Raw genomic sequence first — 25,372 nt, 5'->3', positions numbered from 1 at the left:
CTGGCCGCCTCCGCCTCGGCCTTGACCCGGCGGAAGCCGAGCGCCTCGTTCCTCCTCCTTAGCGCGAACCGGGCTGCGCGCACACACACACCCCCCGCACCCCGGGGCGGCACCTCGGGCCCGGCCCCCGCAGGCACCGGCGGGCAGCAGCGCCGAACGGCCAGGGCCCACCGCCACGGCCCGGCCCGGCCCGGCCCACCGCGACCGGGCCGCCGCCTCAGAGCTGCCGCCATCGGGCCGGCAGCCGCCCCTCGCAGACGGGCCCCGGGAGGCGCCGCTCACCGGGCGGCGACGAGGGGGAGGAGCGGGGCCGGGCCGAACGGGAGGAAGCCTGAGGAGCGCCGGGAGGGGCCGGAGGCAGGAGCCGGGCCCGGGAAATGAGGAGGGGGCCCGGAGGGGTCTCACCTGGCTCCGTCCGCGCCGCTCCCGCCTCTGCCGCGTGCAGCTCCCCGCCCTGCCTCCCCCCCCTCCCCGCACCGACCCGTACGACGCAGCCAATCAGAGCCCGGCGCCACCGGCACCGCCGACCAATGAACGCAGCGAACGCGTCCCCGCCCAGCGCTACCGGCCGCCGGAGCACGCCCTTCTCTTCTCCCGCAAGCCTATCCCGTGACCCGGCGCCGCGCGCGGCACAGGGCGGGATCCGGCACCCAGCCGGATTCCTGCCCAATCAGAAATCACAGCGCGTCCCATCGCAGCCAATCGGCGGCGGGCGAAAGTAACCGCGGGTGGGGGCGCGGCCCGTCACGTGACCGGCCGCTGGCCGGGCCCCTCGGCTGCCCGCGGGGCACCGGGGCACCGGCCGCGGGGGCGGGATCGGGCCGGGGCCGGAGGCAGAGGCTCCCCGCGGCCCCTCGGGGTGCGGCGGCGTCCTGCACAGGCCTGTTGAGGCCCTCGGTGCGGGCGGCACCGGGGAGCCCTGGTCCGTCTCCAGCACGCGGCGCCTCCCCGCCCCTTCACCCTGCGCAGCCTCGGCCCCCGGGGCCGGCAGAGCCCCTGCCCGCTGCCGGCCATGACCCCCGGGGCCGGCTGAGCCCCTGCCCCGTCGCTGGCCTCGGTCCCCGGGGCAGCTGAGCCCCTGCCCCGCTGCTGGCCTCGGCCCCCGGGGCCGCTGAGCCCCTGCCCGGCAGCTGACGATGCTTCTGCCGTTCCTGGCCGGTGCCACCGTGAGGCAGCCCAGCTTGGGCAGCGAGCTTTGGTTCCCAAACAGCCTGTGAGGATGCCGCAGCCCGAGGCCCGAGGCCGTGTCTCCCCGCCCGTGCCAGGGTTGAGCTGTGGGGAAGGGACGAGCCGACCTCAGCCCTGCACAGCTCTGAAGGGTTTGAGTCTCTCTGACCAGAGCGGCGTTGGGCCTTGGCAGAGGAGAGCCAGGTCTGTTGGTCCCTGGCAGCCAGGCTGCCTGCGCTGCCCTGTGCCTGGCTCTGAGGGGTGCAGGGAGGCTGGAAGCCTCTTCAATACCCCCATGGCTGCTGGGTGTTGCAGCACTGGGGCTTGTTCCTGGTTCCGCAGTGTCACAGGGACATGTGGAGTACCCCTGGGAGGAAACCCCAGCGTGGGTGCAAGGGGTGGAGGTCCCTACGCCCCCAGTGCCACAGTCCTCTGGCACTGCGCCCGGTGGGTTCGCTGGTCCAAGTTGAGCTACGGTGACCATGGGGCTTGGGTGGGGTATGGCAAGAACCCAACAGTGACTATGGGGCTTGGGTGGGGTATGGCAACAACCCGACGGTACAGGGTCAAGCGCAGAAACGGAAGGAAGCTGTGCCCTTGCTTTCGCTTTTGCTTTCCCCCTGGCCTCCTCGCTGCTTCCGCAGGCCAGGCCTGACGGACAATGGCCGGTGAGTACAGCCAGCAGTGCTGAGGTGGGACAGGGCCCTGCCCACGTCCTGCTCGGGTCCTGCTCACCTGATGCATGGAGACACGGTGCAGCACGGTGGCTGGGGCCTCACATGCTGTACCCCCCAGCTGCTGGGGCCCTGCATCCGCTGGGTGTGTGGGACGAGGGGAGTGGAGAAGTGGCAGGGCAAGCTGCTCCCAGGACGGGTAATGAGGGAAGGAGCAGCACCCTGGGCTGGCAGTGGGGGAGGGGGAGCACCCAAAGTGTGGAGGAGGGATCAGCATCTGCGGGGACAAGACGGGATGGGATGAGGGCAGGGGAGTGGTGGTGGGGGGGCATCGGGTCAGAATAGGGAGGAGTGCAGTGAGGAAGAGGCAGCAGTTAGAGGGATGATGGGGAAGGGACCAATACCTGGGGAAGGCAATGGAGAAGAGGAAGTACCAGGTGTGGGTGGTGGGGCAGCAGTAGCACAGCGGTGGTGTGGGGTCTCTGGGCGCTGACGGGGCTGCCCTGCAGACAAGCTGCTCCTGAACGTGCGGACAGCCTTCGTGGAACGCGCCAGCAAGCCGCTGATCTCTGGGCTGCTGGACGAGCTGCTGGACCAAAGGGTGTTCAGCCTGGAGGAGGTGGACGAGGTACAGGATAGGTACACGGTGCGTGCCGACAAAGCCCGCTGCCTCATCGACACCGTGCGCCTCAAGGGCCCCAGGGCCAGCCAGATCTTCATCGACAGCCTCCAGAAGCGCGATGGCACCTTGTGGGAGCAGCTGGATCTGGCCACCAAGTCGGGTGAGAGTTGCTGGGGGTCCTGGCTCCTCTGCTGGGGTGTTAGAGGGGGGGCCTGGCCCTGGCAGGTGCCTGAGGCCAGAAGGCAAGAGGCACTTGTGCATCCCCGGTGTCACTGCTCTGTGGTATTGACTCCCCCTTGCCGTGCAGCAACAACAAGGCTCTCAGGGTGGCTGTTCCCTGTGGGGCTGAAGAGGGACCCCCAAAGAGCAGAGCCTGGCTCTGCTCGCACCATGCCAGCCCCCTCTTGCTGCAGGTTGCCAGTGTAACCAGTGCTTCCCAGTGTAACTGCAGGGCTTTCTGCTTGCAGGACCCCCCAGTGCACAGCCGGCCTCCGGCGAAACTAAGGCCCCCCCTGGGGCCCCCGTTGACATCCAGGGCCAGCAGTGGATCCGGCAGCGCTCCCTGAGCGAGTACCAGCACATCAGGGACACAGAGGGAGACCAGGTGCTGTGAGCAGAGGAGACAAGAGGAGGGCTGGAGCCCTGCCAGGACCTTCTCAAGGGGAGCCACAGTCCCGGCTGACCCAAGGAACAGGGCAGGAGATGAGTGGAGATGCCCCAGGGACAGGGAAATGCAGTTGCTGCACCCGTGGGGCCTTCTCTGCTATTAGCAGCCTCACTAAAAAAAAGCCCCCTTGCCCCCCACCCAGCTCTGAGTGCTGCCTCCCTCCCTCCTCACAGGTCTATCCCATACATCTGCCACGGGAAAAGCGGACCCGTAGGGCCCTGCTCATCTGCAACATTGAGTTTGAGCACTTGCGCCGGCGGGATGGGGCTAAAAGGGATGTGCAGGGGATGACAGAGCTGCTGGAAGGGCTGGGCTACACAGTGGACATCCATCTCAACTTAACTTCTGAGGTAAAGGACTGCACAGAGCAGCTGCCGCTGGCTCCAGGAGTGGTGCAAAGACCCTCTGTGTGCGTGGGGGTGATGGGAGGCTCAGGCACTGCAGGGACACCTCTGTCCCCAGTGGCTCCTGCCTACTGCTGGTGGCTGGGTCTCCATCCAGCTGGTCACACAAGGCTGATGTTCCTTCTTTGTGCTGGTTTGTAGGAGATGGTTAAGGTCATGGAGGGTTTTGCAGATCGCAAAGAGCACCAGACCTCTGACAGCACCTTCCTGGTCTTCATGTCCCACGGGGTCAGGGCTGGGCTCTGCGGGACCAAGAGCAGAGATGGGACCACAGACATCCTTTCCATCGACACCATCTTTGAGAGATTCAACAACAAGTGCTGCCAGGGACTGCGGGGCAAACCCAAGGTGATCATTATCCAGTCCTGCCGTGGAGGTGAGTCCCTGCTATGAGGTGCCTGCAAGGTGGGTGAGCCAGCCAGGCTCTCCCAGGGCACGTGAGCCCCCAGCAGAGGGTGAGGACAGGACACACCATTGATACTGATGGCTGGCCCTGCCTTCCTAGGCACTGTAGGGTCCGTGATGGTGAATGACTCCCTGGGCCCTGCCTTGCCCACTCCCAGCTCTGCTCAGGCAGCCACTGCAGGGCTGGAAGATGATGCAGTCTTTAAAGTCCACCTGGAGAGTGATTTTGCTGCTTTACATTCCTCCACGCCTGGTAAGCAGTTTCTGGAGACAGTTGCCCTGCCTGAGAGCAGGCAAAGGCGACAGGACTCCCATTCCTGATGTCATGGGTCTCCTCCACACCTTCTCTTCCTCAGGGTGGGTTGCTAGGGGTCCCCTCCATCTGGTGACCACTCGGGCATTGCTCCAGCAGCCTCTGGAGAAGGCAGTGTCACCCAAGGCCAGGGTACAAGGCTGCTCCAGGACACCCACAGATCTTTCTTAGTGGCACCAGGGCCAGAGCTTTGTGGTGTTCCTGCCTTTCCCTGCCCTGGCTCCAGTCCTCCCCACCAGCTCGGCTGGCACTCCTTCCCCAACTGATTTACCTCATTGCGGTGTCTGGCTGGGGAAAATTGTCTTCTCCTGCTGTGTGACAGATGGCTCCAGGCCCTGCCAGCCTGGCAGCTGGCGTGGCTGGGAGCATGGGAGAGCAGAGGGGCTTGAAGAGAATTTTCATGTCACTTCTGTCTTCCCTGGGATACCCTGTCCCTTTACCACGCTGGGGGTTGGATGTCCAAATACAGGGATCTCCGAGAAAGTGCCCCAGTCTCCAGCTCCAGCACGCAGCGTTAATCACTGCTGCAGCAAGGGACACCAGTGAAATCACACTTTGCATCTTCCATCTCCCCAGATACTGTCTCTTGGAGACACCCAGACACAGGCTCCGTTTTCATCCAGCGCCTGATAGAGCAGTTTCGAGTCCACGCCTGCGACAGCGACTTACAGGAGATCTTCCGCAAGGTGAGGCTTGGGGTGTGCTGGCAGACACAGCCATTTCTCTCTGCTCTGAGAAGGAAGGCTCAGAGCAGAGCTTGATCCGGGGCAGGCTGTTTCTCAGCAGGCCCCCTGGGAGCAGGCTCTGCCAAAAAGGGGACTGGTTTGGCCTGGGAAGTCAGCTGGATCTCTGGAGGCATCAGCACCATGCTGCGTGGTGACCATGCGGGAGCCCAGCGTGTTGGCAGAGCCTGTAGCATCCCTTGTGTCACCAGACAGATGCCTGGCGATGCCTCTTGACTCCCTGCACCCTTCCCATGCTGGGGATGGACCTGCTCTCATTTCTTCTCACTGCCTCTCTCACCCCAGATCCAATATTCCTTTGAAAAGTTCCCCCAGCAGCTGCCGTCAGTGGAACGAACTACAATGCTCAGGAAGTTCTACCTCTTCCCAGGTCTCTGATCTCCTGCCTATGGTGAGTTTCTTCACCTCACACCTCTGCAGCTGCCTTTTCTCTGTGCCCCAAACCCAGTACCCACCCCGGGGGTAGGCCTGGATACAAACTCCCCATCACCCTGGGGCATCAAAAGGGTTTGTGTGCCGGTAGCCAGGGCCGGGCAGTGGACCAACTCCGTCCCCATTGCCCAGCTGGCTCAGTAGCCTGTGTCTCAGGAACCTCTTTGTCTGGTGTTCTTCACAGGTGAGAAAATAACACACTGACAGCAAAAGGGTTTGAATCTGTGGTAACAGAAAGCTCGAGGCAAGTGCAGCCCTGCTCTCTGGGAATGAACGTCGGAAAGGGCAAGAGGAAAAGCCCAGAGCAGCTCTGCAGAAACACATCTCTGAGCCAGCTGCTTCTGCTCCCTCTGTCATTGCCTGGCAGACATCCCTGTCCTTGGTCTCCTGTCCACCCATGGCCTCCAAAACACCCCAAACTGAGCAACCCCTCCCCAGGGAGCAGCAGACACCTGCCTCTGGAGCTTCAGGCACAAAGCTGGTCAGTGTCTCTCCCCACTGTCCCCAGAGCCCCTGCCCAGGATCCATCCCCCACCCAGAGCCACTTCCACCCCACCTCTGGCTTTACCCGTCCCCCAATAAAGGGCCTCCCACAGCAGACAGCGCTGCCCCTCTGTCTTCAGCCTGCGGTGGGTGGGGTGGGGGGGGTGTTACGGCCAGGGGGGCATTATGGCCAGTGGGGCATTATAGCTGTCTGTAGCTGCTGCTACGTTGCCTTTTCGGTGGGGAGGACACTGGGTAGGTGGGAGGTGAGAGATCGGAGGGAGCTCGGGAGGGGTGGGATACCCGCTTTTGGGGCAGGCTGGGCAGATGTGCTCTGGGGGGGTTTCCATGCCTCCCCCTTGCAGGCTCACAGCAGCCCCTTGTTTAGGAGGCAGCTTCCCCCACTCTCAGATCCTCACGCTTCCCCGAGGTGGAGGAAGGACGCGACTTCCCCCTTGGGAAGCCAAGAAAGACCCTCAAACCTGCTGCTTATGGGCACTGCTCCCCCAGCTCGGCCTGTGGCAGGCCCAGCCCGGCTGTCACCTCCCACCAGCACCCCTGCCACTGCCCTCCACAGCCACATCCAAACCGTGTTCTGCCTTGGCATGGATTCAGCTTTATTGCACATTCTGCAAAGTCACAGACAGATCCAGAAGCCGGTGGTCCAGCAGCAGCATCTGAGACCCCCCAACACAGGCAGGCCCGGCTGCGCAGGACGGGCAGTGTCCCGGGCTGGTGCCACCCTGCGTGGAGGCAGGAGAGCTCAGCAGGGTGGAGGTGCCTCGCTGCTCCAGCTCCAGGCGACCCTGAGTGGGAGAAGGTCTTCAGGCAGGATAGGACCCCAAAGTGGGCAGGTGATCCAAGCCGAGCCCCTTCTCACAGAGCTTCACATCACTGCCTGGAGCTCCTCGGGTCCCACGCGGTGCGTGCAGGAACCCTGGTCCCCAGCGCTACGGTGGTGGCAGGAATTTGAGGACAGCAGAGATGAACTCTTCAAATTTATCCTGATGGACGATGTGTCCTGCACCTTCAATGTGCTGGACATCCGCCTTGGGGAAGAGGCGCTGGATCTCCGAGTAGTCTTTGGAGCTGAAGGACAAGGGAATGCCCCATGGGAAGTGTGGTGGTCAGGGGTCCATCCAGATGCCTTCCCTCACCCTCCCCAAGCAGAGGAGGATCCCAGATCTGACCACGTATCCTTCCCTGCTCGGAAAACCCAGGGCTGCCCTCAGGTTCCCCCCTGCTCTCCAGTCCATTGGTGTCACTGGAGGCACAGAGCTCCCTCTGTGACCTTCCCCATCCTGGGGTTTCCTCCCACCATGGGCAGCCACAGAAGAGCACAAGGGGTCCAACCCCAGACTTTGAACTGCTTCTCTCCAGTCCTACCTGATGTATGGCGAGTTGGATCCTCCCAAGAAGAGGGCTGGGCCAGGATACGACTCATGGAAGACAGGGAAGTTCATGATATCTGCCAAGTGGTGGGAAATAGCCTCCAGGTTCACCCGCCAGGTGTAGCGGCCCTCCACTTCCACCAGGTTGGTGAGGAGGAACTGTCTCAGCTGTGGGAGCTGTCACAGAAGGGGATCGTACGCTCCTCTGTGAGAGCAACAAGCCCTCGAGATGTCCTGGCACCCTCCATCCTCCCCTCCACTCCTTTCCACCCATCTCCCACTGGGTCACAGTCCCCATCGCCTCCGCAGTCCTGGTGAGATAATACTCCAGCAGCAGGTGAGCAGGGGTGGCAAAGAGTCCTGCTGGGACCTGTGCTCTAGTCCCAGGGACATCCAGGGAGCAAGAAAGCCCATCCAAGGAGCAGGATTTCCTACCTGGACCACGGGCCGCAGCTGATCATCTGCCAGCTGGCGGGCAGCAGAGCGGGACAGACCATCCGGGATCCTCACCGACTTCATGGCCGAGATGTAGGCAGCGAATTCCGACACAGGCGCCGTTGAGACGGGACTGATGTCCACGGAGATGAGGCGCTCCACCAGATCCGGCTGGGGACGGGCAGCAGGGCAGACAGATGCCAGCTGAGATGTGCCCAGCATGGAGCTCTGCTCCCACCCAGCCCCCCTGGATGTCTTTAGCTGCCTTGTGCTCTTCCCCAGGCTCCCCTTTCCCTGCGTGTGAACACGGGGCATCTCCCGGCTCGCTCGCAACTGGTGCCGGAGGGGCGGGCCGGCCTGCTTATGGGTCTGAGTGGGACCCCAACCCAGGAAAGCCCCCTCCCTTCCCAGAGGGGTGTGGGCAGTGCTACCAGCCCCACAAGCATCACCCTGCTTCCTATCCCCCTCCCACCCCGGAAGCCCCGTGCCCGTCCACCCCCTCCCTCGTCCCTGTCCCCGGGAGCCCCTCGCCCCCCTCACCACCTCCCCCGGCCCCAGGTAGCCCCGTGCCCACCGACCCGCCTCAAGGCCAGCGTCATGGCGGTCTTGCCCCCCATGCTGTGTCCCAGGAGGATGCACTTGGCGATGCCCAGGCGCTCCAGGAGGTGCTGCACATCCAGGCTCATGGCTTCATACGTCATGTGCGGGCTGTGGGGGCTCCCGCCGTGGTTCCGGGCGTCCAGTGCCAGCACCTGCGCGGGCAGCGGTACCGCGTGTCACCACCCCCGGTCCGGCCTTATCCCCCCGTCCCGTCCCGTCCCGGGGCCTCACCGTGCCGCTGCCGCCCCGCGCCAGCGCCTTGGCCACGGCTCGGAAGTTGCCGTGGCTGCCGAAGAGCCCGTGGAGCAGCACCAGGGGCGGCCGGTCCCCGCGACCCGCCACCTCGGCGTGGGACAGCGGCACCGCCCTGCGGGGACAGCGACGCGGCCAGGGCCGGGGTCAGCCGGGACACCGAGCCCCGCTCCCGAGCCCCCCCCACCCCCCACCCCGCTGCCCCGGCCGGGCCCTTACGTCACCGCGGAGCGGGCGGCGGGCGGGCGGAGGGGCAGGGCGGGGGCGCGCGGCAGCCGGCGGAGCATCACGGCGGCGGCGGCGGCGGGGGCGCGCGGGCCGTGACGCGGGGTGAGCGCGGAAGGCTCCGCCCCGACCCGTTACCGGCGGCGGGCGCCCCTTAGCGGCGGGAGGCCGTGGGGCGGCGGAGAGCAGCGGGGAGGTCACAGGCTGCTGTGCGCTGCGGGGACCGGGCGGGGAGGGGGGGGGAAGAGAGAGAGAGAGCGGTGCGGGGAGAGCCCAGGCAGGGGAGAGCCCCGGTGCGGGCACGGCCCCGGGCAGGTCATAGCCCGGTGCAGGCAGAGCGCCGGTGCGGGGAGAGCCCCGGGCAGGACAGAGCCCGATGCGGGAAGAGCCCCGGGCAGGACAGACCCCGGTGCAAGCAGAGCCCCGGGCAGGACAGAGCCCGGTGCTGGGAGAGCCCCGGGCAGGACAGAGCCCGGTGGAGGCAGAGCCCCGGTGCCGGCAGAGCCCCGGGCAGGACAGAGCCCGGTGCCGGCAGAGCCCCGGTGCCGGCAGAGCCCCGGGCAGGACAGAGCCCGGTGCCGGCAGAGCGCTGGTGCGGGGAGAGTCCCGGGCAGGTCAGAGCCCGGTACAGGCGGAGCCCCGGGCAGGGCCGGGCCGCGCCGCCATGCCGATCGTTATCGCAGCCACCGGCCGTGTCGGGCAGCGGAATTGGAGCCGGGCAGCGCGGCGGGGGCTCCCCTGGGACGCGGCTCCGGCTGCCCGCTCCGTCCCGCAGCTGCGGCCGAGGGCGGCTCGTTCCTGCCCTTGGCGTTTTCCGAGGGGCCGCTCGGTGCCGCGGCGGGGTTGGGGCGGGGGGGGGACGGACACGACGGCCCCGGGACAGGACACCGGCAGCGGGGGAAGCCGGCCGGCCACCCGCGCGGCCCCGTCCCCCTTTGTCCCTGCCCGCTGGAGCGTGGCGGGGCGGGCGGCGGCCGGGCCTGCGGCGGGAGCGGTTGTGCAACGCGGCCTCGCCCCGGCCGCCGCTGCGGGGTGTGTGTGTGTGTGTGGAGGGGGGAGCGCCCCGCGTTCCCCTCCGCCGAGACAGACTTTGGACCGGCGCGCAGGGAGTGCCCGGGGCTGGCGGGGAGTGGGGGGGGGGGGGGGAGCGATCGTTCCTCCCCGAGCAGAGACACCCCCGAGCCGGGTGGGGGGGGGGGGGAGGGGGCGGGGGGTGCCCTTGCCCGCGGCCCCGGTGCCGCTGGGGGCAGGGGGCACGGGCGGCTCCCGGTGCCGGTGCAGCCGCGGTCCCGCACACAGGCTCCGAGGACGCTCTGGCTACGAAAACAGGACACGTTTATTGACACATGTAACCGATACAGACCCGCGTAACAGGGGCAGGTGGCGGGGGGGCACCCGGGGGCCCGGCCCCGGTCCCACCAGCACGGGCAGGGGCCACGCCGGGCGCCGCTTCTCCCGCCGACCCGAAACCGCCTCTTGTTTAACCGAAACCATCTCTATTTACACAGCCCGGCCCTGACCCCACGGCCATCCCGGCCCTTCCTTCGCGCCCCCGCCCGCCCCGCTGCCGCCATCCCCGGTCCCCACCGAGGGGCCGTGATGAGGGTCCCGGAGTTGAGGGGTGGGTGGGGTAGGGTAGGATGTCTAGGGGGGGTGCCAGGGGGTGGAGGGGTCCCAGGGCGGCTCAGACATAGTTCCTCTTGTCGTAGCTGGTGACGGCGGAGCGTGGGGCGGAGTAGGCCACCTTGCCAGCGGGGTACCTGTTGTCTTTGGGGGGGCAGGAGCAGCAGAGCAGGGCCCCCCCTATCAGCAGGAGCGCGGAGGCCGCCCAGCCCACGTAGAGCGAGGTGCCCAGCTCCCGCTTCTGCGCGTCGATCACCATGGGGTTGTAGAAGTCACGGATGATGGTGTTGGCCGACCAGGAGACGGGGATGAGGTTCATGACGCCGGAGAGGAGGAAGATGACGCCGGAGACGATGGTGATCTTGGCTTTGGTGCTCTCGTCCTCCACGCAGTTGGTGCACTGGGCACCCATAATGGCCACCAGTAAACCCAGGACGGCCAAGACGATGGCCACGACCAGGAGGGCGCGGGCGGCTTGCAGGTCCTGCGGCAGGGCCAGCATGGAGTCGTAGACCTTGCACTGCATCTGCCCCGTGCTCTGCACCACGCAGTTCATCCAGAGCCCTTCCCAGATGATCTGGGCCGTCACGATGTTGTTGCCGATGAAGGCCGTCACCCTCCACATGGGCAGCGCGCAGCAGATGATGCTGCACAACCAACCCAGCACCGACAAAGTCACCCCGCCGATCTCCAAGCCCATCGACATGGCGGCTGGTTCGCTGCTGCACTCCGGGCGATGGCGGAGAAGAATCCACGGACCGAAACCCTCGCCCGTCGCCCTTCACCGCTCCGCAGCCCTCGGGGGATCAGCTTTCACCTGGGTGCACCTGTACTTATAAGGTGCTGGCGTGGCCAGCCCCAGCGCCCGCCCGGGGTGGGGTTTCACTGCTGGACGCTCCTCTCCTCTCCTCTCCGCTCCTCCGTCTCCGTCACCGTCAGTCACCTGCTCCCACACCCTCCCCTTTGTTTGCAGAGATGGCGCTGGTTTCTGCGAAGGGCGGGAGGGGGAGAAACGCCACCTGCCACGGCCATCCCCTTGGTTTCGGGGTGATAGGCACCAGGAAGCACGTCCTTGATGCTTATTTGGACGCGCTGAACCCCCTCAGAGACGTAGAAATCCCTCGGCTTCACCTTTCCCCACCCCCAGAGGTGCCAGTGGGTCAGGGCTGAGTTTATTTTGGGGGTGTCTTATCAGTCCTCATGTTTAACCGGGGTCTGGTGAGCATCAGGCACCTTTGCGGCCCTGTGATGGGATGCTTGTGACTCTGGCATCAGCATCCCAGGAGGGACCCATGGGTGCTTGCTCCCTGCCCTGCCTGGCTGGGTGGGAGCAGGAGGGGGCTGAGTGAGGGGTCACCTGTCCAGTGATCATTCCCAGGGGTCGCTCCTCCTGCTCCCACCCTGACAGGCTGGGCAGCGCCAGCGGGAATCCCCCGGCTGGATGATAAATGCCTTTAGTCATCCTGCTGAAATAATCCGGCCTTGGAGGAAGCAAACACTACACGCAACCGCCTGGGAAGTGTCACCCGGCCAACCCCAACAGGCAAATGAGAAAACACCCCAGCCAGGCAGTGCAGGCAGGCTGCCCACAGTCCTGCTCAGGTGCAGCAGCGTGGGGTGCACGTGTGTCCCCCATCTGCTGCCCCCCCCCTCAGTCTTGCATCCCCACCACCCCCTGGCCTCCCAGGAATGTGGCAGCTGGCCCCTGCAGCCCCAGGCTCACTCCTGCCTGTTCCTTACCTGCGCCAAAATCTCTTCTACAACTTATTAACTTGCTGGAGAGCACGGCGGGATGCTGGCAGCTGGTGCCGGGGAGGGAGCGCTAGCTGCTCGGGCACCCAAGGTCTGCGATGGGGGGAGCCCTGTGTCTGCCTGGCTGTACTCCCACAGCACCCCAACAGCCCATAGCTAGAGGAGGGGGGTTGGCTTTGGATGTCCCCCGCAGCACCTTGAAGTCTCATATCTGGCTGGGTCAGCCTCTGCCTCCTCGCAGCACCCTGACACCCCACAGCTGGCTGGGTCAGCTCTTGTCACCCCATGTCACCCCAGCACCCCATACCACCTGGCTTGGCCTCTGGCCCCTCGCAGAGCTCCGTGTCTGACCTCCACCACCCTGTGACACCCTAATACCCCATATGCAGCCAGGTGACTCTCTGCCAACCCATGGCATCCCAAAGCCCCCTGTATCTGGCCAGGGGGGCCTCCTGCCACCCTGTGGCACCCCAAAACTCCCTGTATCTTAGGTGGGCTTCTGCCACTTCACTGTACCCTGATACCCCCACCAAGTTCCTCCGAGCTGGCCAGGATGAGTGGCTGTGGGGTTTATGCCAGGGTGCAAACAGCACCCCAGGGCCTTGTGCCCCTGTTGCGGGGTGCTGCTGGGGGTCCCAGCCCTTGGGGATGCATCGGGGTTCCTGTGGTGCTGCTGGCTGGTGGCTGTGGTCCTGCTGGCACCCCCAAACAGAGCGGGGTTGGGCTGGCAGCCCCTGCGTCTGCAGGCGGGGTGCTGGCAGCACGCACGGTGCGCAGGGCTGTGCCGGCGCCCCGGGGTGCAGCCGTGCACAGGCGCACACAGGCACGCGACTGCACACCCCCTCTGCCGGCTGGGACACACGGACACGCAGCTGCACACGCAGACAGACGCACGGACGTGCACAGGCAGAGGCGAACAGGCACACGACGGTGGTAGGGGTGCACACCCATGGCTGCGGCTACACCCGCGTGTGCACCCATGGACGTAGAGGTGGACACGGCTGCAGAGGCTGTGGGGCAGGGGGGACCCCAGGCAGGGCTGTGGGGCAGGGGGGGACCCCAGGCAGGGCTGTGGGTCAGGGGAGACCTCAGGCAATGCTCTGGGGCAGGGGGGACCCCCGGCAGCGCTGTGGGTCAGGGGAGACCTCAGGCAACACTGTGGGGCAGGGGGGACCTCAGGCAGTGCTGTGAGGCAGGGAGGACCTCAGGCAGGGCTGTGGGGCAGGGGGGACCTCAGGCAGGGCTGTGGGGCAGGGGTAGGGCCAGGGAGCTAACACAGACAGTGTGTGGGGCAAGGGGGATACCCCTTGCAGGGCTGTGAGCGGGAGGGGATACCCCTGGGTAGGGATGTGGGGCAGGGGAAGGGGGGGATACCCAGGTGCCCTCTGCGCACCCCTGGGGCAGGGGCAACTGGGGCAGGGATGGGGTGAGCTGGGGCAGGCGAAGCACCACAGCCCCCGACCCTGCAATCAGAGCCCCATGTGCCGCGTCCCCACTTTGTCAGCCCAAATTGCCCAAAGTACAGGCTGCGTGCGCGGTGCCGCGCCGGCCTGGGGCAGCAGCCGCCTGACTCACGGGGGAGGAAGGGGCAAATCACTGGGGTTTCGGGGTGCCGACTGCCTCTGCGGGCTCTGGGATGCATTCTTGTGGCCAGCAAACTGGTCTGCTGGTGTTTACCAACAAAGCTGAGTGGGGCTGTGGGGGTCCTAGGAGTACATCCATCCCTCTCACTGCTGCATCCCCCAGCCCAGTGAAGCTCCTCTCCCCTCCCCCCACAACTGGGAAGGCACAGGGGGACCTTTGCCCCCTGGGATGGGGACAAGGTGGGGTGGCTGCACAGACCTACTGGTGACACAGGGATGGGTCCGCTGCCCCCCCCCCCCCCCCAGCCCCCAGTGATGTGGTGACCTGGACAAAGGTCAGACTCAGAGGTTGAGGGAGCATCGCTGTTTTGGTGCCCCGTGCCATGGGAGGGAGTGGAGGGACACCCCCCCCCCATGGGCATCTCCCCATCCCACACCGGGACACCACACACGGCCATCCCCCTACCTCCCCCCACCATGACCCCAGCACCCCCAGCCCCGGGGGTGAGCAGGAGGTGACAGCAGAAACTGCCCCAGGTGCTGCGGGGCCGCGTCCCGCTCACGTGCACCCAGCAGCCGGCCCAAAGTTTGGGGTGTTCCCCCACCCCTGCGGTCTCGGGAGTGACGGCGTGTTTCCCCCCCCGGGGGAGCTGGGCCGGGGCGGTAAATGCTGCCGCCGCTGCTTATATTTCAGGCGCGGGGGTGCTGGCTCTGCCCCGGCCAGGGCACACAGGCAGCCCATTGTTGGAGCCCCTTCGGCGACGACGGAGAGCAGGTGAGGCAGCTTGGAGCATCAATGGCAGCTCTGTCTGCCGGCGGGGCGGGGATGGAGCTGCCGGCACACGGGGGGCTGGGGGGCAGCAGGGGCCATGGGCCCTCAGGACCCGGCAGGGGGCTGGCAGCTGGCCCCCGGGGGATGCCAGGCTGCCCAAAATCTCAGCATACCTGGGGCATTCCCACCCTGACGGCTTTGAATGAGCTTGTGCAGCATCCCTTTCTCCCCAGCACTGCCTGCGTGGGGACCCCCCCTTGCACCACTTGCACCCCCCCCCCCATCCCAAGCCAGGGCTGTCGTCTCCCCCATCCCTTGACAGCTGCCAGCAGCCCTCAGGTGTGATTTCCCCATTTCAGGTCGCTTTTTGCTCAGAGAATGGGGCAGGGCTTTGATTTTTGGAGCAGCTTCGGGCCAAAGGTCCCGTTCCCTTGTAGCACCCGTCGCTGCCCCGCGGCCGTGTTCCCCCAGGGACCCCTCTGCTCCCGGCACTCCAGGCTCCCCTCCTGCCCAGCCGCTTAAACTTTGCTTCCCCAGAGCCGGAATGAACCTGACTCTGCATATTTGAGCCGGTCGGGGGGGTTTATGTTGGGCAAGGACTTCTTTTTTTGGGAACATTCAGTCTCCGTGCTGCCGGTAACTAATCCCTGGCTGGGGGAGGCTGCCCAGCTCCGTGCTGAGCAGGGTGCGGGGGGGTTGGTGCCGGCTGTGCCTCGCTCCGTGGATGTGGAGCTGGAGATCCCGGCGGATCCCAGCTCACTGCTCGCTCTCACCTGCCTTCTCAGGACCTTGAGGTAGCCAGGGTGTCAGGGTCACGCGTGGGGGACAAGGGGCTCTCAGCTCGGGGCTGAGCCGGTGCCACGTGTGTAGGAGGTGGCAGCGTTACCCGTGCCCGGGCTGGGGATGTCCCCAAGCCCTTTGGCAGAGGATTTGTGCCCTGAGCCCTCGCCCTGAAGGGTGTCCCCTGCCCTGAGCGAGGTCAGGGTGGCACCGCCTACGCTGTGTACCCCGTGGTGTGCGGTGACACCGGGTTTCATCCTGCCTCCCTCCCTGGGAATGGCCTGTGTTCCCGTCTGGCAGAAGCAGGGCTGAGCTGCCGATGGCATCTCCTGAGCTGCCAAGGGCGACTGTGCTGGGATGGGAGCTCTGCCATCACCGGCTCCATCAGCCTGTGGTGCAGCAGGGACAGAGCTCAGGGCCCCCCAGGCTGGATTTGGGGCTGAGCACCTGCACCGTGCTGGGTGGCAAAGGCTCAGGAGGGGGCGAGTGTGCCTTTTTGGGGTGGGGGGGGGGGGGCTCTGCTGAGCAGATGGGCTGTGGTCCCATCAAGATGTGTACCTGCACTGTGTCTCCTTGCAGGTGGCACTGGGAGATGGGGCTGGGGCCAAGGTCCTGCAAGGTGCACTGGGCACTGTGTACTGGGGGTGGTGTTGGTGTGGTGCCAGTCCCAACGGTGTGTGCTGGGGTGCTGGGTGGTGCTGGGGTCCCCCTGTGCAGCACCAGTACCCTCTGGCTCGGTGGGCACTGGGGACAGGGTGCTACCCTGAGGGTTGCCTGGTGCTTCTCTGCTCCCCACCGAGCCTGCGTCCATCTGTCCCACTGATGTGTGTCACTGGGGGATATGGGGAGGGACATGGGGGCTGTTTTGGGGTGGCAGCCACCAGTTGGAATATATGTCACATTCCAGCTTTAATCACAGTAATTGGCCGGTGCTGGCTCCGAGGGGAATGTGAGCGGCTGGGGCGTGCGATGCTCCTGGCACAGTCCCTGTCCCCACCTCGCTGTCTGTCCCCAGCCAGCGGCACATCCCCACGTGCCTGCGGGGACACGGCCCGTGTGAGGCCACACGCACGGTGCCTCCCTCCCACCCCAGCGCCCTGGAAGCCACGCTCAGCCCCGGGCAGGGTCTGGCCTAGGGATGCTCCAGAGTGCAGATTAAAGGGAGCCCTCGACCGCAAGGCTCGGCCTGGGGTGGGCACGCTGGTATGCGAGCAATGTGGGCGCTCCAGCAGGACAGACGGACAGACAATGATGTCCCAGGTTGGGCGGCTCCTCCCTGGCTGGTCCTGCAGGTCAGGGTCTGCAGTGAGACCCTCACCATCCCCATGCCTGGGTTCTGCCCTGCCCACTGCTGCTGCACCAGGCACCACGAGCCCAGCCCAGGTGGTGTTGGCATCCTCACAGCACCGCGGTGCGCCCACCACCTGGCTCATCCCTCTGCCTGGGGACATCCCGGTGCGGGCGGTGGCAGCTCCAGAGCCCATCACACCCAGGGACTGGTGCAAGCAGCCGGGTGCTGTTGGTAACCCTGGTGCTCAGCAGAGCCACCATCACTCAGGGCTGGGTATCTTTCCCAAGGCACTGGGTTAAGCTGGAGTGGGGGTACGGTGCGATGTCCGTCTGTCTGTCCTGGTCGGTCTGGTCTTGTGCTGCACCTGCACAGATGCTGGAGGGACTTTGGAGGGGGTGGGAGGAGATGGATGTGTGGGGGCTTGTGGATTAAAGGAGGAGAGGGCAGGCACCGCCCAAAGCATCGGCATCAGCGTTGGCATCAGCGTTGGTGTCGGCACAGCCTGGATACAGCTGGTTGTGCCAAAACACTGCCTTGCCTGCGCCTGCCCCCTGCCATGGGGCACCTTGGGGCTCCTCTGACCCTTGCGCTCCTGACCCACCAAACTGGGCTGGCAGTACAGGCAGTGGGACCAAGGGCTGCCGTGTGAACACCGGCTGGGCTTGGCACACAAGGTGGGGTGGGTTTTGGGGTCTGCCCCCTCTTTGCCCCAGGCAGTGCCGTCTCTCCTCCGTGGGAGCTGCTCCAACCGGTTTGTGGGTCTGGGCGGTGACACCTCTCGCCCCAGGGCTGATGGAGGGCTGGGAAGCACTGGAACAGGCAGATGCCAGGGAACAAACAAGAGCCGCTTGTGTCCTGCTGGGCAGCGAGCCCAGCACTAGGCAGGGACAGCATGCTGCTCCCCAGCACAGGGCTGGGTGGGCTGGAGCCTGAACTGCTGCTGGACCAACCACCCCACCACCTGGGGGGAAACTGAGACACAAAAGCACGGAGGGACCCTGTCTGGTTGATGGAGCAAGAGGTGCTGGCAGCCGCAGCACAGACATCCTGATGCCCAGACACCAACTCTTGCCCTTCAGGATGCCAGGCTGAGCCCCAGCAGCTGCCCTTCAGCCTGCCCAGGGGCAATGGTGGGATGTGGTCCTGCGCCTGGGTGGCCTGATCCCAGTCCCCTCCATCGTCCTCAGTGGGAGCAGCCGGGGATATTAAGTGTCATCGCTGCGGGGAGAAATGCGAGCGGAGGAATCCTGGGAAACTGGTTTTACCCCTCCATCCTGTGCTGGCGGCAGGACGGCGGCGGCTGTGGCGTGCTCCTCCCTCAGCGAAGGCATATAACGCCCGCCATGGTCCCGGCGGCTGGCACTGCGCTGCGGGAGGCAGACAGGGGTGCCGGCAGCGAGCGATGGCCTCCATGGGGCTGCAGGTGCTGGGCATCGCCCTCTCCGTCATCGGCTGGCTGGCCTCCATCCTCTGCTGCGCCCTGCCCATGTGGAGGGAGACGGCCTTCGTGGGGAACAACATCGTGGTGGCCCAGATCATCTGGGAAGGGCTGTGGATGGACTGCGTGGTGCAGAGCACGGGGCAGATGCAGTGCAAGGTCTACGACTCCATGCTGGCCCTGCCGCAGGACCTGCAAGCCGCCCGCGCCATGGTGGTGGTGGCCATCGTCTTGGCCATCCTGGGCACCCTGCTCGCCGTCGCTGGGGGCAAGTGCACCAACTGCGTGGAGGACGACACCGCCAAAGCCAAGGTCGTGATCCTCTCTGGCGTCATCTTCATCATCGCTGGCATCCTCATCCTCATCCCCATCTCCTGGACGGCCAACGCCATCATCCGGGACTTCTACAACCCGCTGGTCACCGACTCCCAGAAGCGGGACCTGGGCTCGTCCCTCTACGTGGGCTGGGCGGCCTCCACGCTCCTGCTGCTGGGGGGGGTGATCCTCTGCTGCTCCTGCCCCCCCCGGGGTGAGAAGCCCTACTCTGCCAAGTTCACAGCCGCTCGCCCGTTGCCAGCCAGCAACTACGTGTAGAAGCCGCTGCACCCGCCTGGACACCCCCTACCCCCAGCTGCTTTGGGGAGCCGGGACCTCCTGGGGTGCCCCTGGCTTGTGGACCTGCCCCCCCCTAGCTGGACTGGGAGCCAGGACGGGGTGGGGGCGGGGGGCTGGATGCTGGGGCGGTGTGAGGGAGCACAGACAGAGCTGCCTTTGTTCACCGGGGGATTGGAGCTGGTGCTTTGATCTCAGTGGGGACAGGGAAGGTCCTGTCCTGGCTGCTGTGGTGCGGGGGTCCCGCTCCCCCTGGAGCACCCAGCCAGTCATGGCATCTTCTCAGACGCCACCTGATCCCCCCCCCCCCGGAGCATCCCGGTATCGGGGTGTGCCGTGCGGTGACACAGCTCGCCACGGCACATCCCACGGGTGGCACAGGGCTCTCGTGGGGCGAAGCCCCCCAATACGTGTCCCTCGGGGCGCATGGCAGTGCTGGTGGGGATGGCAAACCTGTCCCGTGTGGTCACTGGGACCGGGTGGCTCTGCCAACCCCAGCGGGGGCTTGAGGGGCAGTGGGGGCTCTCGTCTGCCTGTACCCTAAATTTTGACTCTGACCTACTTTCTGGGCTCGGAGCAGCTGCAGAGATGGGAGATTTTCTTGTGGCAGCTCCCCAGGGCGGGGGCATCATTATCCTGGGAGTGGGAAGGCAGCAGCTGGGCTGGGAGAACCGGTCGGGGAGGCAGGAGAGGAGTGGGGCTGTGCACCCACATGGGGGGGCGGGGGGGGGGGCGACTCCCAGGACCCGACCCTGTCCTATGGGGATAAACCCAGCCCTATGGCTCCCCTCAGAATCACCCAAGTGGGGTGCCCGAGCTGAGGGCAGGAGGCGGTGGCTCGTGCTGCTCCCCCCGGGCTGTGCCGCCGTCAGTCTCCGCACCGCCGCCTTCCCACATTAAATAGCAGCTGCTCAGCCCCCGCCGTGCTTTGTTTTCTTTAGCCCCCTCCAGCACTGGCACAGGGGGTTGGACACCCCAGTACTGCCGGACCCCAGTCCCCATGGGATCCCCCAGACCGGAGCTCCCTGGGATCCCAGCCAACCCTGCCCCTGCCCCAGCATCACCCATCGCTCTCCTCCCCAGCAGAGGGGGTGACAGTAGATGCCTCCATGGCACAACGCCTTGGGGTGCGGGACACAGCCCCACGCCTGTCCCGGCGCAGTCTCCCCTGAGCAGGAAGAAGGTGATGGGCACCAGTCAGGGCGGATGGGGCGTGCTGGCCCCAGGGCATTCCTGGCTGGGAGCACCCTGGGGCTGGTGTGGGCAATGCCACCTGTTTTGCCTATCGTGCTTCCTGCCTGGCACACTGGCACTGCCGGCACTCCCCTGGCTTGGGAAGGTCCTTCCCGTGTGCCTCGCATGGTGCATGAGGATGATGGGTGGTGGCAGCTGCCGAGTCCTGAGTATTCCATGTGGGTCTAGGGGCTCGAGGACTCCCAGCTCCCCCCTGTCCCCACACTGGGAATCACAATAATGGAAAACACTCCCAGAGCCCCATGGTGCTGGTGGCTGGGTGGGAATGTGAGCAGGATGCTCTGCTGAGCATCCTCAGCGGGATCTACGGGACCACTGCTCACCCCCGCTGTGGGCAGCTGTGGGCCCTGTTTTGGGTGTCTCCCATGCTCCAGGGAAGGCTGCTGGGGTGGCTTCCCACTGTCCTGGCCGCCTGACCTCCTCTTTCACTGGGGGGTGGGAACTTTGGCTTTGGCTCAAAGGAGCTTTCACAGACCAGGGAGGCACCGGGTCTCTGTTGGGATGCTGAGGTGCTGGGGAAGGAGCAGGAAGCCAGGTGGGAGGAAAGGCCAGAGAAACCGAAACCGGGACCAGAGAAACCCCAGCGAAACCTCCCGGCAGCGCCGCAGGGTGTGCCGGCACAGCCGAAACCACGCTGCCGCTCAGGGCCCATAAAAACTCACACACGTGCCCAGTATGGAGTCACTGGTGCCTTTCCCCCTGTACTGGCCACCCCACACTCCCAGGGTTACGGGGGGGGGGGTGACACTGGGCTCCACGGCTCCTGGCTGGGGGTCTGCACTCCCGGCAGAGTGGGGATGGCTGCGTGTGCCCGACATGGCCGTGTCGGAGGCAGACCTGAGCTCTGACCCATTCCCGGTGCTCCAGAGAGGAAACTGGGTGCAAAGGGCGCTGCTGAAGGCAAAGCCAAGCCTGTCCCTGCTCCGGGAGCAGCTGGGGCTGCAGGGAGGGCAGGGGCTGTCCCCTCTTCCCTGCAGCTGGGAAGGCTGAAGGACCAACCATGGGGCAGGGCATGGGGTGGCTGCCACGGCAGGACGGGAGCGTGAGGGGGGGGGCAAGGGAGGTAGGATCTGTGCTTTGGGGTGAGCTGGGATTGGGCACAGCTCCCCAAAATCCAGACTCTCCCTAAATCCAGACTCTCCCTGGCAGTCACCCTGTGCGAGGCCCAGCTGGGACGGGGCGATGGCAGAGGACAGTCCTGTCTGAGGGGAAAACGTGCCAGGCGGGAGCTCCTGCGCCTTGAGGCCTGGGTGCTCCATGCGTGTCCCTAGCGTGTCCCCACCTGTCCCCATGTCCTGCAGCGGTGCCCCGCGTGCCCGCGAAGGCCCTGCTGCCCAGAAGCCCACCCGGCTGAGGGCCGTGTGGCGGCCGCTGTGTCCTGTCCCTGCAGGTGCTGTGGATGGCGACGATGACGATGCAGCTGGGCGGGCTGACGCTGGCCATGCTGGGCTGGCTGGGCTCCATCCTCACCTGCGCCCTGCCCATGTGGAAGGTGACGGCCTTCATCGGCTCCAACATCGTGGTGGCCCAGGTCTTCTGGGAAGGGCTGTGGATGAACTGCGTGTACGAAAGCACGGGGCAGATGCAGTGCAAGGCCTACGACTCCCTGCTGGAGCTCACCTCCGACCTGCAAGCTGCCCGTGCCTTGGTGATCACCTCCATCTTCGCCGCCTTCTTCGCCTTCCTCACCGCCTTCTCGGGCGCCGATTGCACCCGCTGCGTGGACGACGCAAGCACCAAGAGCAGGATGGCCGTCGTCTCAGGTGCCATCTTCATCCTCTCCAGCATCATGCTGCTCATCCCCGTCTCCTGGTCTGCCAACAGCATCGTCAGCAACTTCTACAACCCCATGGTGCCCCAGGCCCTCAAGAGAGAGCTGGGGGCTGCCCTCTACATCGGGTGGGCCTCCAGCGCCCTCCAGCTCTTTGGCGGGGGCATCCTGTGCTGCTCGGGACCCTCATCCCAGCAAGACCCCTACCCCAAGAAGTACAGAGGGGTGAAATCCTGCAGCCCGATGGGCTACCCCATGAAGGACTACGTGTGAGTCACCGTGCCTGGGGGCCGGCCCAAGGGCCAGCCCCTCTGTCCCCAATTCTGCCTCCCTGCTGCCACCCCCCTGCCCCCAGCGCGGCCCCGCGGCGGCTGCACCCCCAGCACCATCCTGCCCATGTCCTTCCCTGGCGTGCTGGGGCTGTGCTGGCGATGGGCTATAAACATCTTGGTGCCACTGAGGCTGCCTGGGCTCCTTGTGAATGGTTCGGGTTGGGGGGGAGGACTGGGACATGTCCCAAGGGTGTCGTGCCCTGACAGCTCAGGGGCTGCCACCCTGGCACGTCCCCGTGTCCCCATGAGGGTGCAGCCTTAACCAACCAGGAGGCTGCCAGTGGGGAAACTGAGGCAGGGAGGGGGTGCTGAGCCAAGAAGGGCACGGAGCGACACCAGGCTCCTGGAGTTGGGTACTTTGAGCCCTCAGGGACTGGGAGGGGACCCCAGAGAAAAAACAAATCCCTCCTCCCTGGCTTCTGGCCACCACCACCCCCCACCAAAGGGTCTGCAGCAGCCCCACTGCTCCAGGAACAACACAAGGCAGGCAGCAGAGGTGGAGGGTTTATTCAACAGGCAAGGGGACAGCCTCAGCCCCTGGTGACACAGGGGACAGTGCTGGGTTCAGATGGGGGGAGGACAGGCGCAGGGCAGCTACCCACAACAGACCCCAAAACCAGGGGGAAGGTGGGAGGGCCAGGCAACGTGGAAGGGTGAGAAGAGCCACGGGGAGGGTGAGTGTGGGAGAAATGGGACACGGAGCTGGGAAGAGCTCCGGAGGCAAAGGAGGGACCCTGTTCCCCAGGGCAGTGGGAACGGGACAGGCAGGACCAGCTCTGCAGGAAGAGGAAAGGAAAAGGGGAAATGGCCCCACAAGATTTGGGTAAACCAGTTCCCAGGGGAGCAGCAGCGGAAGCGGGGAGGCAGCTGGGCAAGGGGCTGGAGGAACAGGCTGGGCCAGCAATGCAGGGAGCAGCTGTGGGTTCCCATGTCTGGCCACCCTCCTCTCCCACCCAGACCAGGAACTACAAAGCTGCAGGAAAATGGGGTGTAAGTGGATGCTGTGGGATGAAAGGCAGAGGTGGTGCTCCGGAAGCTGCTCCAGCTGGGTGTCACCAGGGCACGGCTGGTCCCTGTTGGATGTGGAGGAATCCCAGACCTCAGAGTGCATTGGGTTAGCTCCTGGGGTGGGGGGGAACACAGCGATGGGGACCCACCTCTGACAGTCCCAGGTAAAGGCCACAAGACTCTGGGGTGGGGAAGATGAAGGAGGAACTAGATTTTGACCATGGATGTGGGAGGGCTCCTGAGGAGGAGAAGGAGGTGGTCCACGGGACACAGTGATGAGGACCCAGCTCCAATGGTTGTCCAGGTAAAGACTGTGGGGTGGGGAGGGTGAAGAAGGATCCGGATCTTTGGCTGAGGTGGGCATGGCAGGGAGGACATCCTGGCCAGGGGATGGCTGTGAAGAGCCAGGTGGGCCTGCGAGATGTCATGGTGAAACCAGGAGACCCTCCCCATGCTGCTGAGCAGACAGTGTCCCACAGCCCAGACCTCGAGGAGTGGGGAAGGGAAGGGGATGTTTTGGCTCTGACTGCTCCCCACAAACCTCGTCACCCCCCCACAGCTGCCTTGCTCTAGAAGGGGGTGGCTGGGCTGGGGTCTACAAGGGGCTAAACGCTCAGCCTCCCCTCCCCAGAGCCAGGTAGTCTCTCAGCTCTCCTGGAGGGGGGTCACAGGGCATTTCTGATAGATGTAGACCACCCCAGAGATGTAGCCAGTGCCCTGGGTGCTCTCCTCCTCAGAGGTGGCCCTCTCCCAGCGCTCCACCTCCTGGACCAGGACCCTCTGCCAGGCTCCCTGCCGCTCCAGGCTCTGCAGTGCAGCCTCCAGCTCCGCTTTGTACCGCAGGTTGGAGGGGTTGCTCCTGGTGGTCAGGCAGAGGAATCCTCCTGTGGCAAGAGGGGACAGGTGACACCGACACCAGGTGTCTCCCCATGGGGATGGTGTCCCTTGGAAGGGCAGGGGCACCCCAATGGGCATCATCCGGTGCTGGCGGGCAGGGATGGGCAGGCCAGGAGGAAGGATGAGCAGGGATGGGCATGGACTGGCCAGCCAGGAGGCAGGACAGGAATGCCACTGCCACCTCCTGCCATGTCCCCCTGCCCAACCCCGCTGGCAGCAGGGCCGGGGGCCGGGGGCCACTGCACATCCCTGCCCCTACCTGGCAGCAGGGACAAGGCCACGTCCCGGCTGTGACACCAGGATGGCCCCTACCCACAGACCTACATCCACTGGGACCCGTGTCCTCATCCTGCCACCCCGGGGCCCGGTGAGGGGGGGGGACAGGGACAGGACACACAGCGGGGGCCGGGGGGGTGGGGGGGAACCCCTCACCTGGCTTGGTGACACGGAGCAGCTCCGGCACGGCCGTGCTGGGCACCTGCCCCTCACCCAGAGCCCCCACCACCGTCACGGCGTCGTAGTGCTCTGCGGGGACACGCCTGGCATCACCGGGGTGTGGAAGGGGGGGGGGGACACCCCCTCCGGGGCAGCCCCCCCGCCCGGTGCCCGCCCGTTACCTGCGGGGGCGGGGAGCGGCTCCTGGCCCAGGACACAGCACCGCAGCTGCCGGTAGAGGCCGGTGCTCCGCGCCCGCTCCAGCATCCCGGCGCTGCCGTCCACGCCGTGCAGGCAGCGGAAGCCGCGGCGGTGAAGCTGCGGGGACAGCCGGCCGGTACCGTTAGCTCCGCGCCCCTCCCCGGCCCCGGCCCCGCCCCGTTCCGCCCGGTACCTCCCGCGCTACGAGCCCGGTGCCGCAGGCCACGTCCAGCAGCCGCGCCCCGGCGGGCGGCGCGGGGAAGGCGAAGGCGAGCGAAGCGGCGGCCAAGTGCGGTGCCCGGTACTCCAGAGCCGCCACATCCTGCGGGGACACGGGCGGTCAGCGGCGCCGGGGAGAGGAGCGGGGCGGCCCCGGGCCCCGCGGCTCCTCCCGGTTACCTGCTCGTAGCGAGCGGCCCAGCCGTCGTACAGCCGCAGCCGCTCGGGCAGCGCCGAGCCGCAGTGCACGGCCGCCACCCGCTCCAGCACCGCCGCCGGCACCCGCATCCCCCCGGCCACGGCCACGGTCCTGCTCCCGGTCCCGGTCCCGGCGCGCCGCCGGCTCCGTGCACCCGCCCCCTCGGGCACGCCCCCCACTCTCTATTGGCTCCCTGCACCCGTCTTGGCCACGCCCCCGCTCTCTATTGGCTCTCTACACCCGCCCCCCCCAGAAACGCCCCCAAAACCCCATTGGCCGTCACGGCCTCTGTTATGGGAAACGGCGACCCGGGCGCGACCAAGTGCTCTGGGGGGGAGGCGGGGGGGGGGTGGGAAGGACCGAGCGCGTCGGGCGTGACCAAGCGGCTGGGG

At 66.1% G+C, this 25,372-nt stretch overlaps 6 protein-coding genes across 7 annotated transcripts; 3 read left to right on the top strand and 3 right to left on the bottom strand.

The window, feature by feature from the left end:
• Positions 1-1,828: 1,828 nt before the first annotated feature.
• Positions 1,829-6,021, top strand: LOC311199031 (caspase-1-like; the record flags this gene model as incomplete). The annotated part of the gene is made up of 9 exons (XM_084273076.1): positions 1,829-1,835; positions 2,351-2,623; positions 2,931-3,067; positions 3,304-3,480; positions 3,676-3,910; positions 4,040-4,192; positions 4,829-4,938; positions 5,281-5,386; positions 5,612-6,021. The coding sequence occupies 8 exons, from the start codon at positions 1,829-1,831 to the stop codon at positions 5,371-5,373; spliced, it is 1,185 nt and encodes a 394-aa protein (XP_084129202.1). The 3' UTR covers positions 5,374-5,386; positions 5,612-6,021.
• A 482-nt stretch (positions 6,022-6,503) lies between these two features.
• ABHD11 (abhydrolase domain containing 11) lies at positions 6,504-8,890 on the bottom strand. Of its 2 annotated transcripts, XM_084273012.1 has the most exons (6): positions 8,808-8,890; positions 8,568-8,703; positions 8,315-8,488; positions 7,737-7,907; positions 7,297-7,478; positions 6,504-6,999 (listed from the first exon to the last, which is right to left on the bottom strand). In XM_084273012.1, the coding sequence occupies exons 1-6, from the start codon at positions 8,873-8,875 to the stop codon at positions 6,861-6,863; spliced, it is 870 nt and encodes a 289-aa protein (XP_084129138.1). In that variant the 5' UTR covers positions 8,876-8,890; the 3' UTR covers positions 6,504-6,860. The 2 variants fall into 2 exon arrangements, with proteins under 2 accessions (XP_084129138.1, XP_084129139.1); XM_084273013.1 differs by lacking the exon at positions 8,568-8,703 and having other exon boundaries at positions 8,813-8,876.
• A 1,241-nt stretch (positions 8,891-10,131) lies between these two features.
• Positions 10,132-11,217, bottom strand: LOC311199104 (claudin-3-like). Its single transcript, XM_084273146.1, has one exon. The coding sequence runs from the start codon at positions 11,140-11,142 to the stop codon at positions 10,498-10,500; it is 645 nt and encodes a 214-aa protein (XP_084129272.1). The 5' UTR covers positions 11,143-11,217; the 3' UTR covers positions 10,132-10,497.
• A 6,799-nt stretch (positions 11,218-18,016) lies between these two features.
• LOC311198909 (claudin-4-like) lies at positions 18,017-18,646 on the top strand (the record flags this gene model as incomplete). The annotated part of the gene is made up of 1 exon (XM_084272934.1): positions 18,017-18,646. One exon carries the CDS (start codon positions 18,017-18,019, stop codon positions 18,644-18,646), a length of 630 nt encoding a protein of 209 aa, XP_084129060.1.
• A 2,671-nt stretch (positions 18,647-21,317) lies between these two features.
• Positions 21,318-21,962, top strand: LOC311198908 (claudin-4-like; the record flags this gene model as incomplete). The annotated part of the gene is made up of 1 exon (XM_084272933.1): positions 21,318-21,962. The coding sequence occupies one exon, from the start codon at positions 21,318-21,320 to the stop codon at positions 21,960-21,962; it is 645 nt and encodes a 214-aa protein (XP_084129059.1).
• Positions 21,963-22,513: 551 nt separating this feature from the next.
• METTL27 (methyltransferase like 27) lies at positions 22,514-25,117 on the bottom strand. The gene is made up of 5 exons (XM_084272955.1): positions 24,962-25,117; positions 24,756-24,884; positions 24,544-24,679; positions 24,359-24,451; positions 22,514-23,913 (listed from the first exon to the last, which is right to left on the bottom strand). Exons 1-5 carry the CDS (start codon positions 25,067-25,069, stop codon positions 23,675-23,677), a joined length of 705 nt encoding a protein of 234 aa, XP_084129081.1. The 5' UTR covers positions 25,070-25,117; the 3' UTR covers positions 22,514-23,674.
• Between the last annotated feature and the right edge of the window lie 255 nt (positions 25,118-25,372).

Source organism: Gallinula chloropus (assembly GCF_964237585.1).
Source record: "Gallinula chloropus genome assembly, chromosome: 19".
In the NCBI taxonomy this organism is placed as follows: domain Eukaryota; kingdom Metazoa; phylum Chordata; class Aves; order Gruiformes; family Rallidae; genus Gallinula; species Gallinula chloropus.
Note: the sequence above shows the minus strand (reverse complement) of the source record. Positions and strands in the feature narration are given on the sequence as shown.

Bases quoted from the DNA above. Each gene is read 5' to 3' on its own strand.
- METTL27 (XM_084272955.1), bottom strand. From the start codon at position 25,069: ATGCGGGTGCCGGCGGCGGTGCTGGAGCGGGTGGCGGCCGTGCACTGC. The intron at 24,452-24,543 runs GTAACGGGCGGG...GTGTCCCCGCAG, and splicing joins GCCGCTCCCCGCCCCCGCAG to AGCACTACGACGCCGTGACG. The intron at 23,914-24,358 runs GTGAGGGGTTCC...CTCTTGCCACAG, and splicing joins GCTCCGTGTCACCAAGCCAG to GAGGATTCCTCTGCCTGACC.
- LOC311199104 (XM_084273146.1), bottom strand. From the start codon at position 11,142: ATGTCGATGGGCTTGGAGATCGGCGGGGTGACTTTGTCGGTGCTGGGT.
- ABHD11 (XM_084273012.1), bottom strand. From the start codon at position 8,875: ATGCTCCGCCGGCTGCCGCGCGCCCCCGCCCTGCCCCTCCGCCCGCCC. The intron at 8,704-8,807 runs GTAAGGGCCCGG...CTGTCCCCGCAG, and splicing joins GCCGCCCGCTCCGCGGTGAC to GGCGGTGCCGCTGTCCCACG. The intron at 7,908-8,314 runs GTCGGTGGGCAC...GCCCGTCCCCAG, and splicing joins TGACGCTGGCCTTGAGGCGG to CCGGATCTGGTGGAGCGCCT.